The 13,842-nt window shown below is 35.9% G+C and overlaps 1 protein-coding gene across 1 annotated transcript; it reads right to left on the reverse strand.

Moving 5' to 3' along the window:
• Positions 1-2,776: 2,776 nt before the first annotated feature.
• On the reverse strand, positions 2,777-13,842 carry LOC112520962 (ABC transporter G family member 28-like). The gene is made up of 14 exons (XM_025129588.1): positions 13,610-13,842; positions 13,038-13,114; positions 12,510-12,794; positions 11,475-11,538; positions 10,573-10,719; positions 10,399-10,433; positions 9,795-9,868; positions 8,052-8,914; positions 6,168-6,464; positions 5,353-5,847; positions 4,970-5,118; positions 4,030-4,319; positions 3,290-3,426; positions 2,777-2,933 (listed from the first exon to the last, which is right to left on the reverse strand). The coding sequence occupies exons 1-14, from the start codon at positions 13,840-13,842 to the stop codon at positions 2,777-2,779; spliced, it is 3,303 nt and encodes a 1,100-aa protein (XP_024985356.1).

The raw sequence follows: 13,842 nt of genomic DNA on the forward strand, positions 1-13,842 counted from the left end.
TCATTCCCCACTGCCATCTTCAAATATATCTAATCGAATAGCGATTTAACACTTTTATTTATATATATATATATATATATATATATATAAGTGTTAACTGTGAGAACCAATATTAACCATAAATCAATAGATAAATTAGAAAATTTATAATTTTAACAATTTTGAATTAAAATTTTAATGCAAGTATATTTTTGATATCATATGTAAAACATTAAAATAATCAAAAAATGTACATATTAATAATATATGTTTAGTGGATTAGCATCAGAAACAAAAAGCATTTTGTTGACCAAGCTGTACCACCTCAATGCTATAAAGCACATCAATCATTTTGGAAACTCTAGTCAAGGTCCTGATTAAGTTAACTACACAAAAAACAGACCATTCCAAGTGGTGAAAAGGCCAAAAGGGTTAGTGATCTTGGACCCAAAAAAAGGTTAGGTTTATGCTACAATCCTGCAATGGTATTAGACAAAGGGCAAAGATGGTTGAGGCATTTGCAAGAGTTTTAGACTAATCTTCCTATGCTGTTGCGAGGACGGAAAGCTGCTTAACCCGATGTAGAATATGGTGCCGTATCGTGGGCGACGCATTGCCTTGTCATCCTACACAAACACCATCAAACATGGAAGCATGTTGAAGTTAGATGAAGAGGATAAACATACGTTTGGTTTTTGACTTTTAGGGTGCGTTTGGTATGCAGAAGAAAATTAGACGGCACAACATCTGGATCGTGTATTGAAAATCATTCTCCAAATAATATTTCACCCTTATTATTGCCTTAGGTTAACACGAAATTAGTATCAGGATAATACAAAAATTACATACATGAATTAAGACACAAATTCGTATATTAATATTTACCAGATCAATTGTTTATGTATTTATAAGAGAGATCAACGGTTACATAAGGTTAGACTGCTAATATGTAACTGCTACTGCTTATAAATAAGATTGAAATAACAGTTACAATCGACTCAGACTCTAAACCAGAGGCTCTGATCATAAGAACCAGAGGCTCTAAACCTTCTTACTTAGAAAATTTGTACGAAGACTCGTAACTTGTAACGGAAGGCAAATTTTACCAAGAACATTTTCAAGAAAGCAACCTTCTGAAGTTCGACTTTTCAATTTCTTCTCCCTTCCACCCACAAACGTAATCACAAATAACATAAATTTTAAACAAATAAAAGTTTAATGTGTTTAAATCGGGAAATTGATCAAAATAGTCAATTCAATTTCTTGATTTCAGCTTATTTTAATTTTTGAAATAATTTTTTAGACAAACGTGTATGACACTTTTTCTAATTAAAAAAAAAATGAAGTTGGGGTTATTTAAAGAAATTATAAAAATTTAGGTTGTAATATTTAAATATCATATAAAAAAAATTATATGTGGAGCCTATTTTAATGGTTTGAAACCATTCACATATAAAAAACATGTGTTTAAAAGACATTGATATAATGGAACATTTTTATGACTCACTTAACAATTGAGGCTAAAGAAAGACCCAAGATTGAACTCAGAATGTTTTGTATTTGGGTAAATTCGTCTTGCTCATTTGTCAACTGAGCTACACGTAAAAGGCTCTTATAAGTCATTATTATTGTGTAGAAATTATTTGTTTTTACCTTAATTTTTGTGTCAAATATTATTTTTTAATATATATTTTTCATTTGTATAATAATTATTGATGTTGAAAAGTAGATTAGACCTACAAAAATGAGGTTCATGTAAATGTCTACCATTGTGGAGTTGAGAACGATGTGGCAAAGAAATATGCGAAAAGGTTCTTGGTAACATACCTTTTAGTGTTACCTTTCTTTCTGATAATTTTAGCTTGTAAGAAATTAAAAAAGCTTAAAATGTATAGGATATAACAAAATTTAAACTTTTTTTTTTCTAGTTTTAAGGAATCTGTCAGTTTGTTAAGCTTGTAAGATGGCGGAGATCCATCTTCCAAGCTTAGCCAACTAACAGAGCCCTTAAAACTACAACAGTTCCTAAAAATCACATTCAAACACTATAAAATGATAAGCATCAACTATCAAGTTGTCAAAAAAAGAGCTATAGGTTGTCATATTTGGTCCCTCAAATAATGAAAATGTCAGATTTGAACATTTCTTCGGATGAAAAATATCATACATACCAACCATTACCAATACCTCTTTCTCGACAACCCGTTAGTTGGCAGTTGGTGCAGATAATCTTTTTGTTGTGTTCGAATGGGACTCTTAGGAACTAATGTTCTTGTTTTAGAGACTCCGTCAATTGGCCGAGCTTTAAAGATTGAAACTTGGCCACGAACCGATGGGAGCTATATGTGCAAGTGTACGGAAACAAGCAACAAGAACAATAACAAAAAAGGTAGCAGGAAATGAATGACAAAACAAACATATAACACAAATGACTTCTCTCTCTCTCTCTCTCTCTCTCTCTATATATATATATATATATATATATACATACTTCTTACTATGAAATATACAATGTATATTCGTATTTCTTTTGTACATAATCTCGTCCTCTAATGTGATCTTGTTGCTCGAACAGAGGAAACGATCACAAAACATGAATTCTTCTTCGTAAAAACAGGGCACTCGACGTTAAGATTTACAGAAACAAGAGTCACCTGTTGATCTACCTCTCCTCCATCGGATCACATTCGTAAAAACTTGAATAAAGTCGATCAGATGAAGATCATTTTCACAAGATTCTTGCGTTCGAGATCTTGAGTTGATTGTATGCTTCCATGTTTATATGGGCAGACGGAATTTACTTCTTCTGGAAGGCCACTAACAAGAACAAAGCTAAAATACGAAAAACTAAACCAGAGACTAATAGCCGAATCAGGCAAAGTTTCCAGTCCCTTAGATCATAACCTCTCTTGGCAATTGCAGCACATCTTGTTAGCAACCACACCGCTCGGTATCTGTATTTAGACTTGCAAAATTCAGCACTTGTAGGGTTCGAATGGGGCTCTAAGAAACTGATGTTCTAGTTTGCTAACCAAATCCCGCAAACCAAACAGGCCCTAGAACTTTGCAAGAATCAAAGAGATTCTTCACAAAATGCGGAAATATAAATTCAAAATGAAGAGAGTTGCAACATTTTGCAATGAAAAGCCAAGTAAAATGGTTCAAAAGGTCAATCTCACTGAAAGAAAGTTGATATCAACTTTCAAGTGTCACATTGGGTGCGTATTAGTGTGTTATAGTGATTTGACGTAGTATGGTTATTGAAATAATAATAATAAAAGGAGACGGAAAAGGTAAAATCATGTCAAACCTTTCGGCATTAGCTAGTAAGAATGCCTCCAAAGCCCATGAAGGATAACAAACCTTCTTGAGAAGAGTTACAACCGAACCCTTGTCTTCATTCTGGCTTGCGATAAGAGTCAAGACGACTGGAAGCAGCACCGACCACTATGAAACAAAAGAAACTAGTAACTAAAGGGTCATACTCAATTTACTCCAAATTGATTACATCAATCTAAGTGCATGCTTTTGCCCAAAATAAATGCAGAGCTTCACGGAAGTGTTTGATTATTAGTCAAAAACATCTAAGGGCTTTTTTTGTTAGCAGCTTAATGAGCTTAATGGATACAGCTTATCCGGTCAGCTATACATAATTGTTTGATAGTGGCTTAATGATATAGAAAGTGGCTTATTCAGCAAGCTTCTAGGGGGAGCTTTATGTAGAAAGCCAAGTTTTTTTCTAAACTTGTCATTCGCAATTAAAGAACATGCTCATTCCATTTATGAAAAAACCCTCTCAAACAAAAATTTTCTCAATTTATGCAGACAGATTAATCCGCGCACACAGCTTTATCCATACAGGACTTAATGAAAAATCAACCAAACAGCACCTAAAACTACCCTTGATAATGACAAAATAGAAAAAAAAAATTGGACCAAAATAAATGCAATCAATATTTTATGATGATGGTAACAGGGAAAGAGGTGGATTCAGATTGGAACTTTGCTTGAAAAAGGAAATGTTTTGCATTTATCTTACAAATCACTCACCAGTTGGGCAGAACCAGGTTCAAGGTAGATGGCTAGTGCATAAGCAAAGCCAGATACACAGTACAACAAGCAAAGCAAGATGATGTAATTATCCAAGATGGAAGACCTTGGGGGGTTGAAATAATAAAATGTGCAGAGGTAAACTGCCGGCTTTATTACGGTGTTGAAGTGGTCAATTGTATCCTTTGAAAAAAAGTACGCAAAGCAACTCATTCCAGAAGACCGTTCTCGCCAGAATTGCAACTTATCCAACGTAAATGATCTCATAGCCGCAATCTTGCCGAGTAAAGCTGAAAGTCAGCAACAAATATTTCCCAAATGAGAGAGAATATGTTTAAAGACCACTGTCACAAAACCTGCATCAGTTTCTGAACCATAAAATTAACACACTTCTTTTATCAGGAAATTACTCAAAGGTCAAGTTCAGCGGTAAACCGCAAAAAAATGAAAATTGAGGAACACCTTGGCAACCGTTCATCTGGATGATATGCACATGTGCATACAAATAATTTCTAAGCAATTTGTTCGGTATGCACATGCGCATAACATGCACACGTGCATAAAAACCAAGAAACATGCTTATTGGGTTTAAGACGCTTACCAACAATCTATTTTAATGTCCTATAATGTTACATGATAAGGTAAGTGAGTGTAATTTCTCTTGCCAGTAAGCGCTTATCCAGTAAGTGTTTGGTAAACAGCCTCTAAGATTGGCTCGTTGTCAAACTAGAGACCATGAGTTCACTCTTGTCATTAAGTTACAATTTGCATCTAGTTGAGATACGAGTAGAAAACTATTGTAATATCACCGAACCCGACACAAATGCTTCCATTCTCCCCCTCAAACGTTTTGACACAGATGAGCCTCTGACCATACCATAAGGCAAAGACATTTGCAACGGATCGATCATAAGCTAAAACACAGAGGTTTCAAACTTACAAAATGCAATGATGGTGTAAGTATATCCAACTGCTCCAAAGTTTTCATCACTCACTTTAGCAAGTGTTCCTAGAGAGATTCCAGCTATTAACAATAGCAGAAAATCCACAGCTTGTAGCCTAGCTTCCCGTATTCGCTGTTTTGCCACCCTGAAAGAACCATTTTACATCAAATACATGCTGTAGAATGGTTTTAATCATAACAAATGTAAAATAATATATAAAATATTGAAAATCAAACAAACTCTAAAAGTTCTTCATATGCCTGTGAGGATGGTCAGAAGTCAGAACCTTCGTTATGAAAACAACACCACTGACCACACACCCTTACAATTCTCACCAATTAGCAAGTTGAAAATCAAAGGTTAAAATATCCACGATTACCTCCCCAGAAAGTATCTATACTGTCGACATACACCAGGGGTTATGCGGTTAGATAAGTCTTTCCTCGAGAAACAATTTAGAAAATTGCCACTCTTCATGTGAATAAAGAGCTTGAACTCCTGCCATAATTCTCCAGCAAAAGATTGATCATCAGCCCCTCTGGCAGTCGAGCCTGAGCTTGAGCCTTCAGCAGAATCTAGTCCAGCTGAAGATCCTGCCTTATAATCAGAACCCATCATGTCTGGTGGTACAGGATAACCATTATGACACATCCATTTGACAGGAAGCTCTTTGTAGTTCACCGCTGAGCTTGTGTTGGGCTTTACAATCCCCTCCAATATATCGATATAGTGATCTGGAGGATTGACACGCTCAGGTACATGGATACCAAGGCCTGAAAAGTATTCTTCAACTCTTTTCACCGGACCAAGATAGGCAACAAGGCCACCCTTTGCCAGAAGTATCAAGTCATCGAACATCCTGAATAAGCTATAGCTGAAACAGGATATTACATATTAGTTCACTAGATATGAGGATAATATTGGGTCACTCATCTAATAGAGTAAATACATGTCAGCCACCAATGTAACCATCGTACTCACCATGTTTAACCACCAATGTAACCATCATACTCACCATGTTTCCTTCTTCACAAAAAGTCTAGTATGAGGAGAGAAAATATACATTAATTTGCTGTTTTTGTTTTCTCCATGAACAGAAAGGATTGTGGTGAGTTTGATGGTAACTTTGGTGGTTGCTAAAGATTTACCCCATTTAATATTAGACCAACGGCAGCCACACTTGAAGAGAATTACCTTGGCTGGTGTACCACCATGCACACATTAACTGCTTCATGAGCTTCACGGCGAAGTGCTCTAAGTAGCAACTGAGAAGAAGAACTGTCCAGACCGGAAGTGGGTTCATCCAAGATTAACAGAGAAGGTTCCATAACCATTTCTAGACCAACATTTACTCGCTTTCTCTGGCCCCCAGATATTCCTCGCTTCTCCACTGTCCCAACTAAAGAATTCCTCACAGGATGCAGCCCTAAAGACTCAATAACTCTTTCTACAACAAGAACCTTTTCGGCTCGAGAAAGCTTTGCTGGAAGCCTGCATATTCATAAAATAACATAATAATATGATCAAACAACACAACACATGAAATCGAACAAGGAGCTAAAAAGTATACAAGCGGAAATGTGAAGTGTGTGAAAAATTACAGACAGAAGCTAGGGTTTCTTATTGGTAAAACTTAATCATGAAGAATACATGAAAACGAGGTTTATGTGATCGAGTAAATGGCGATCTGGACGAATGGATTGAATCGACTTGGAAAATGGAAAGATTTGTACAAGTTATACATTTTGTCACCATTTTGTGAAAAAACCTTAGGTATGAGTATGTTAAATACCTTTGACTTTAACTTGATTGCTGAAATATTCTCTCTCCCCCACAAAGCATGTTTTTTTACCAACACAAAAAGAAAAAATATTGGTGCGAATAAACAAGATATTGAGGACTTCTTCATTCGTAAAATCACAATTACTAATATAGGTATTTTCCACCTAAAAGAGGAATCTTTTGTCACAATAGAATAACCTACGGTAAACAAAGGAAATAAAAAGAAAGACTAATCTACCCCTAATGAATGATTAACTAATAAGTTATAATTTACAATAATAACAATATATGTGAACCAGAAATATGTTAGCATGCAACAAGCTATGAACTTCGAATAGCCATATTTAGGATATTACACCACAATGGCTAATCCATACCTAGATGTTTGAAGTTTCCACTTCATGAATGAAACCCAACACCCATGATATCATAATTAGTTGATCAATGATCACCCAAGCGAGAAAAATTTCCATGTGCATATACACTAAATAAATTGATGAATATCATCAGTGCAAAGGTGCAATTTTATTAATCAAGAAAGCATAGGGTGGCCCTGTTGCACCAGGCTCCTCGGCTCAGGAGAGTTGGAGAGGATAGTCTTCACATGAAGCGTCTCCCTTGCAATTGCAAAGAGGCTTACATGAGGAACGCATTACATTACAATCACAAAGGAATGACCTTGCTAGTTGCAACATATGAACTTTTACTAGAAAATCCGCTAAAGGCTCCCAAACAACCCGATTTGACCCTACTGCCTACCATTAACTGAATTTGCATCTGATCAGCCATTCCACATCTCGATTGAAGGAACAACACTTGTTAAAGGTCTTATACAAACTTGACAAACTCCTGAGTTAGGAGCAAGTGTTGCGACCTGTTCTCAGTTATTCCAGGCTTGAACTTATCAGGATGCATCTTTCACGCCAGAATGAGAATTATGAACAAAACATCCAATTACTTGTGAACAAAAGCTTACTAATGTCCAACTTTATAACTCCTTAGATAATTAGCTTTGGGAGAAATACTAAACAAATTATTAGAAATGCATAAGTGATTCTATGTGCACCACCCACGTGTTTGGCATTGCATGTGAAAGTTGCTAAAATCAGTGTGTTATCAGATTGTACCACATGCTTTGCCAAAGCAGCCCCAAGTGCTCTCATATTAGCATATGCTCCCAAAAATTTCATCTTTGTGTTGGAAAGCATGAGATCATGATCAAAATGTATTCCATGATGCAGAAGATGAAGAGAAAATGGACCACCTGTCTGCTTAATGCAACTACTGACTACATACCTGCACTTGGCACTGAACCAAAGATTCTCCTCCACAGTCAAGTCGCCATGCACTATATCATCTTGAGGAACAAAGCCAATAATTTTTTTGTATGAGTTCATAGATTGGTTCTTCCCATTTATAAGAATCGATCCATTTACAGTGCATCCCCTTGCTTTTCCGGTTAAAGCAGAAAGAAATGTTGTTTTACCCGCTCCAGAAGGACCCATCACAGCTGATACACGCCCGGGTGAAATTTTTCCAGTCACACACCTTAAGAGATGTTTATTTTTTCCCTTCAAAGTAAGAGTCAGGTTTTGAAAAGAAACCTCAATTCTTGGCCTACTCCTGATATTTGTATCAGTAGCCATAGGAATAACCCCAGAGAATCTCAAATTTGAATTTTGCTGCTGCAGCGCTTTTTCCTTTTCAATCTCACCATATGCATACTTAAAAATTTGGCTACGAGTATGTAACTTCTTGGGTCTTAACCCTTTCTTCGTGCTTTTATCTCCAATCTCCATATTGAAACCATCATGACTTTCAGGATCCTCTTCAATATCACGCATCATCAATGTAAGGTTGTTCTGATCCTCACTTTCATCTTTGGATGAAAAGGCACCAGGTACAAGGCTAGATTGACCTGGATCCTTGGGCATGTCTGATATAGAAAGCTTCTTACGAGAAAATGTTTGTGAAAATGAGCTTTGTATCCCAACAGCTTTTTTCTTCGCACCCTCTTTTGCAGACTTCCATCTTTCCTGTGCTAACTCCTTCGCATTTAGTGCAGCAGCTTCTCTTGATTTTGCTTTCCTTCTTTCTCTAGTGGAGATAACCTGATCCGTACAGTTGTAAAAAAAGAGAAGCAGAAGTGTCAACGCGCCCTGCATTGGCAAATTAACCACGTTAGAATGTACGTTACACAATAATTAAGATGTTTAAATGCATTCAACTCCTCAGAAATGCATAAACAGCATTGTAGCAACTGTTGCATCTACATTACATCAAATAATAATAACTTATATCAGATATAGGACCTGACTTCAGATATTAAAGCTAGCTCCTTGGTATTAGCAATGTGAATAGAAATCAGTATAGACGCTTACAGATTATAACATATGTACGTAGAAAACACTGTAAGTACATAATGCCCAGTAAATTAATAGGGTATGTCAATAAGTGAGCAGTATAAAATTCACCCCTAGGGCGGTTTCCGAGGCCTCTAAAAATGCATAGGTATAAACTCCACTTCTACACTGGGTTAATCTCATGCTTATGTATTAGTGTAAGAAGGGATACCTAAAACTATACAAACCAAACCTATATAAACCAAAGAAAGGAAAATATAAACCAAATATAAACAAATATTTTACACATTTATTTATCTATTAACAATTAGTTTGCATTCAAATTCAGAAACTATATAGTAGAAATAGGACTTCTTCCTCCTAATTCACTCAAAGCATAGTTTGATCTCAGCCAAGTCAAAACAGCAGCATCCAGAAATTTGGTGATATCAGTAAATCAATGGTTATCCCTGTATTGCATATTTCATCTATGCCGCATTTGCAAACATATGATAACTGCATATGAAGGCAAAGATACAACGTAAAAAGGAAAGACTAGAATAGGCAAAACTGAGCTTTACTCAGAAAATAAACTTTGAACAAACAGTATTAGTCTTTCTTGCATGCATGGAACATATAACTAATGGAATTTAATGCCCTTTCTTATTATGTCTTATCGAGTAAGATATGCACTTACACAAATCATTAGTCCATATGCAGTGATATTCTGGTGATCAGCCTCTTTGTCACATTTAGCCAATTGATAACACTCTGCAAGTTCATCCACGTTATAATAGTTTAACCTGAGTAAAGCGACAAAAAATGTGCCAAGCACTAAAATGCAAATAAAAATGAGTCGTATAAATGTGCCAAGCATAAGAAATCCACCATATATGTTGATACAGAAGATAAGAAATCAGAAGATATAGACTCCATACATTCATGACAGTGGAAATAGAAAAAAAGTATTTACTATACCATTTACTAGTAAACATGTTACTTGGTGGAACAATAACTGAGGTCATCTGGTAGGCACTGTGCTTAGGATATTGTCAAGAATTTAGTATATCATCATGGTAAATGGAATATTATCAATACAATCATCTCAGTTAATTCTCTCAAAGCAAAGTAGATGCGTGTGCTATAAAGTCTATCATTTCTGGGCTTCTATATATAATGGCATATCTACTTTAGAATTATTTCCCCAGTCTGAGACAGCACTGTAACAACCAATTTGTGTTATATGCTATCTGTCTTTGTAGTCATGACAATGCACCATGACATAGGTGTGTAGATGTTACCTGCTTGCTTTGTTGATCCAAGCCTGCAGTAATGCCTGAAATAAGATAAATGACCATAAAGTAAATAGTGAGGCAAGAAGTGGTTAAAATACACTCATGATGCTTAAATATGAGAAAAAATATTGCCAACCTACAATTGACAAGTGTACAAGCACCATGAAATATGATATATACCCAGGTTCGCAAGAATATTTCTCAATGGAAGACGGACAGAAGAACCCTGCTGGACAAAATACCTCACGACTATTCACTACAGCTGCCCAGACATCTGCTCCGCCACAACTATGGTTGGTCACTCCTGGAGGTGGTTGATAGCGATATCTGCATTTTAATAAATATTTCTTAGCTCATCAAGGCCAATGTAAGTAAAACCATGAATTGAGGCGAGCAATTCAAACATATAATCACTGTTGACGCTCTTTCTAACAGCTTAAGCTTTGAGTTTAGTCGGTATGACGGTATCTAATAGCTTAGGCTCTGAGTTCAAGCATTCCTGTTCAATTATGTTCTCCACCCTGTCAGTACTTTTGCACTCCATGCTTTTACCACACAGCATCATCTGATTTATCAAAGCATGGTTTCATCTGTCCCCAATCCCATGCAAGTAAGATAGCATGAGAGGGGAATATCTAATGCATGGCCCCCTCCATCCCAAAATTAAATAAGCTATATGATTTGAACTTTTGTCCCAAATAAACGAGAAATATCTTCCACTTCCAGTTATTGAATTCTTTTTCATAATAATTATCTTTGTTATTGCAATCAACTGTTGTTTGTAAGGAGTTCTTTTAAACTTGTCATGGGAGATGTCTTTTTTTTTTTTATTACAAAAGATTAAGCATGATTTCTAATTCTGTATAATGTTGAAATTAAACTAAAACTCTTGTGAAAATCATATGGAGTAAGTTTGAATGAACCATGCCTACTGACAATCGAAGATCACAATGTTTGAGCAAAAAAGCTCATTTGTTTAGGGATTGAGGGAACACTAGATAACGCCACAACACTCTTAGCTTTCAGACTATCAATTTTTCACAGGAATTTTTTGAACAAAGGGCAGAAGGAGAATAACTTACGGATCGCATATATTAGTATTTGGGTTGAGACGAGCAAGAGGACAGTAAGAGCCAGCAGGGCAAGCTTCAATGACAAAACAAAATGAGCAAATTTAGAACATTTGGCTCCACAATCCCGTACATGACGATAAATGCCTTGACCAAAACATAACTATTGAATCTCCCTCCTTTTCATTTAAGAAGTCCCTATCACTTTTCCAGATACTTGCCTAAGCGGTATCTATCTGAAATAGAGTACAGATTAATGAAGTAATAACTTTTCTCTTCGTGTTCATGCCAAACAAGTTGCATAGACCACGAAGTTTGCTTTCCTGGCGGTTACAAGTTTTTGTTAACAAAAATAAACCATGCATGTGAATCTCAGAATCTGTAACCTTAATATATGTGAATCAGGCCATAACATAAAGTCCCGCAAGATACAACAACTAATAACCACTTAAGCTTCAAGAATGTGCTGCAGATCGTTTTGCAAAGCTGCTTTTCTAGACTATCATCACACAGGGTTTTTCTGCAAGCTCCAGGTTATGTACAAGAAAAATTAATGGACATATAGGAAAGCACAAATTTAAAATTGGAAATGATCACATCTTATCACAATCACAACTAGTATATATATATATATATATATATATATATATGTATGTATGTATGTATGTACATATATTGAATACCGTGGTATATCTAGCACCTTTGGCCAAATGGTCCACATGATCTGTACAAAGCACCAGCTTGACATGGTCCAGCCATATTTTAAGCCTTCTAGCAGGTGGGTGTGACCCCAAACAGATTGGGGGCACATGATGACCATGCCTTCGCCACAAGCATTAGACACACACTAGTTAAACTAGCATTGCATTTTAATGGTAAACCAAGGAATTCATTTACTAGCCAGAAGGAAGAAAAGAAAAGTCAGATAGTTGATTGATGAATGACATTTGATATGGAAAAAGAATCATAAGGTAAAAAAGTACAACACTATTTGGTGCTTTGCCACATTACATGTAAATAAATAAAAAGGTTGCATATCAAACTTACGTATCATACAGGTGAGACCAGTTGGACAGAAGAAACCTTCACAACAAGGTTGACAATCGAAAGTTCTAAAAGGCATCTCATCTTTGTTTTTTAGATTGACCTCAACATCTTTCCCAACAGCACAAGCCCAACCCGGCTCGCATCCAGGAACCCAAGAGGTAAGATTACAGTTTGTGTTACCTTTCACATAACTAGACGTCTTAAATCCTTGTTTTTCAGTTTCTGAGACAACAGTAACGTAGAATTTTATATCTGCCGCAGTGCACAAGCGCCGTGCAATATTTCCTATAAATTCATGAACCCATCATCAATTGCGGAGTACTGTAACAAAACATTTAAAAGTAACCTATCCTGCATCAGCCTATTGAAGGGTCCTACATTGAACCCCTACTAAAAATAAATGGTCCCAGAAACCACATTGTGTCTTCAAGTAAATTATTATCTAGTACACCTAATCTATGTAACATATTATCAGTCTTCTTGTTTCTTCTTTACAGTATCTACAAGAATCGAAAGAAGTGCTATTACCATTGGTTTTCTGGATGCAGTTTGACAAGAATTTCGTATCATGAGAGAAATCAAAAGCTTCATTCCACTCAGCAGTTCTGGAATTGATGTAGCAATGATTAGAACTCGGAAAACAATCTTATATACTCTATTTAAAAGGAGAACTGAGTTAACTAGGGTGAGACTTTGCCACCTAGGAATCTTATTTTCCTATGTGCAGCCATTGATGGAGTCTAACTCCTGTAGTAACCACCTAACTCTGCAACCTCCCAGTCTTTCATAATATCTGAACCTAGTTTTAGTAATATTAAAAAATATGAAGACTTGAAGCATTTAGAACTAACCTAAATAATGCAGTTACATTCTAGAAAGGAAGACTCTTAACCTGAACATAACTGAACTACTATGTAGCTTTCATACAACATTTTCAATCGTAAAGCAGTACCATAGTCTTAAACTTAAGGAGAAACAATAAGTTTAAGAGAGACCTAAATGAATTAAACAAATGCTTGTCTATGAATTAATAACTTGAAAATGAACTTAGATGAATGGCAAAATTATAAGAACAAATGGATAAGAATACTACAACTTACATGTTTTTCATGCAGAAGCTAAGATCATTGATGGCATCATCATGAAAAAGTAAGGATATATCATTGAATCTAGTATAGATGGATTTGGTGACCTCGTCTAATTTGGCGGGATTTTTCTTGAGGGTGTCGGCATCAGGGTACTGTTGGGCGGTGGCCAAATGACTCGTTCCATTGGGTGATTGTATCCCCAAAATTATGGTGAGGAAGATGGTGAAAATCAGATTGATCTTCAT

Source organism: Cynara cardunculus, assembly GCF_001531365.2.
Source record: "Cynara cardunculus var. scolymus isolate 2C chromosome LG 11, CcrdV1, whole genome shotgun sequence".
Lineage (NCBI taxonomy): Eukaryota > Viridiplantae > Streptophyta > Magnoliopsida > Asterales > Asteraceae > Cynara > Cynara cardunculus.

Bases quoted from the DNA above. Each gene is read 5' to 3' on its own strand.
- LOC112520962 (XM_025129588.1), bottom strand. From the start codon at position 13,842: ATGAAGATCAATCTGATTTTCACCATCTTCCTCACCATAATTTTGGGG. The intron at 12,795-13,037 runs GTAATAGCACTT...ATGAATTTATAG, and splicing joins CTGCATCCAGAAAACCAATG to GAAATATTGCACGGCGCTTG. The intron at 8,915-9,794 runs GTAAGTGCATAT...TTGCCAATGCAG, and splicing joins CATATGGACTAATGATTTGT to GGCGCGTTGACACTTCTGCT.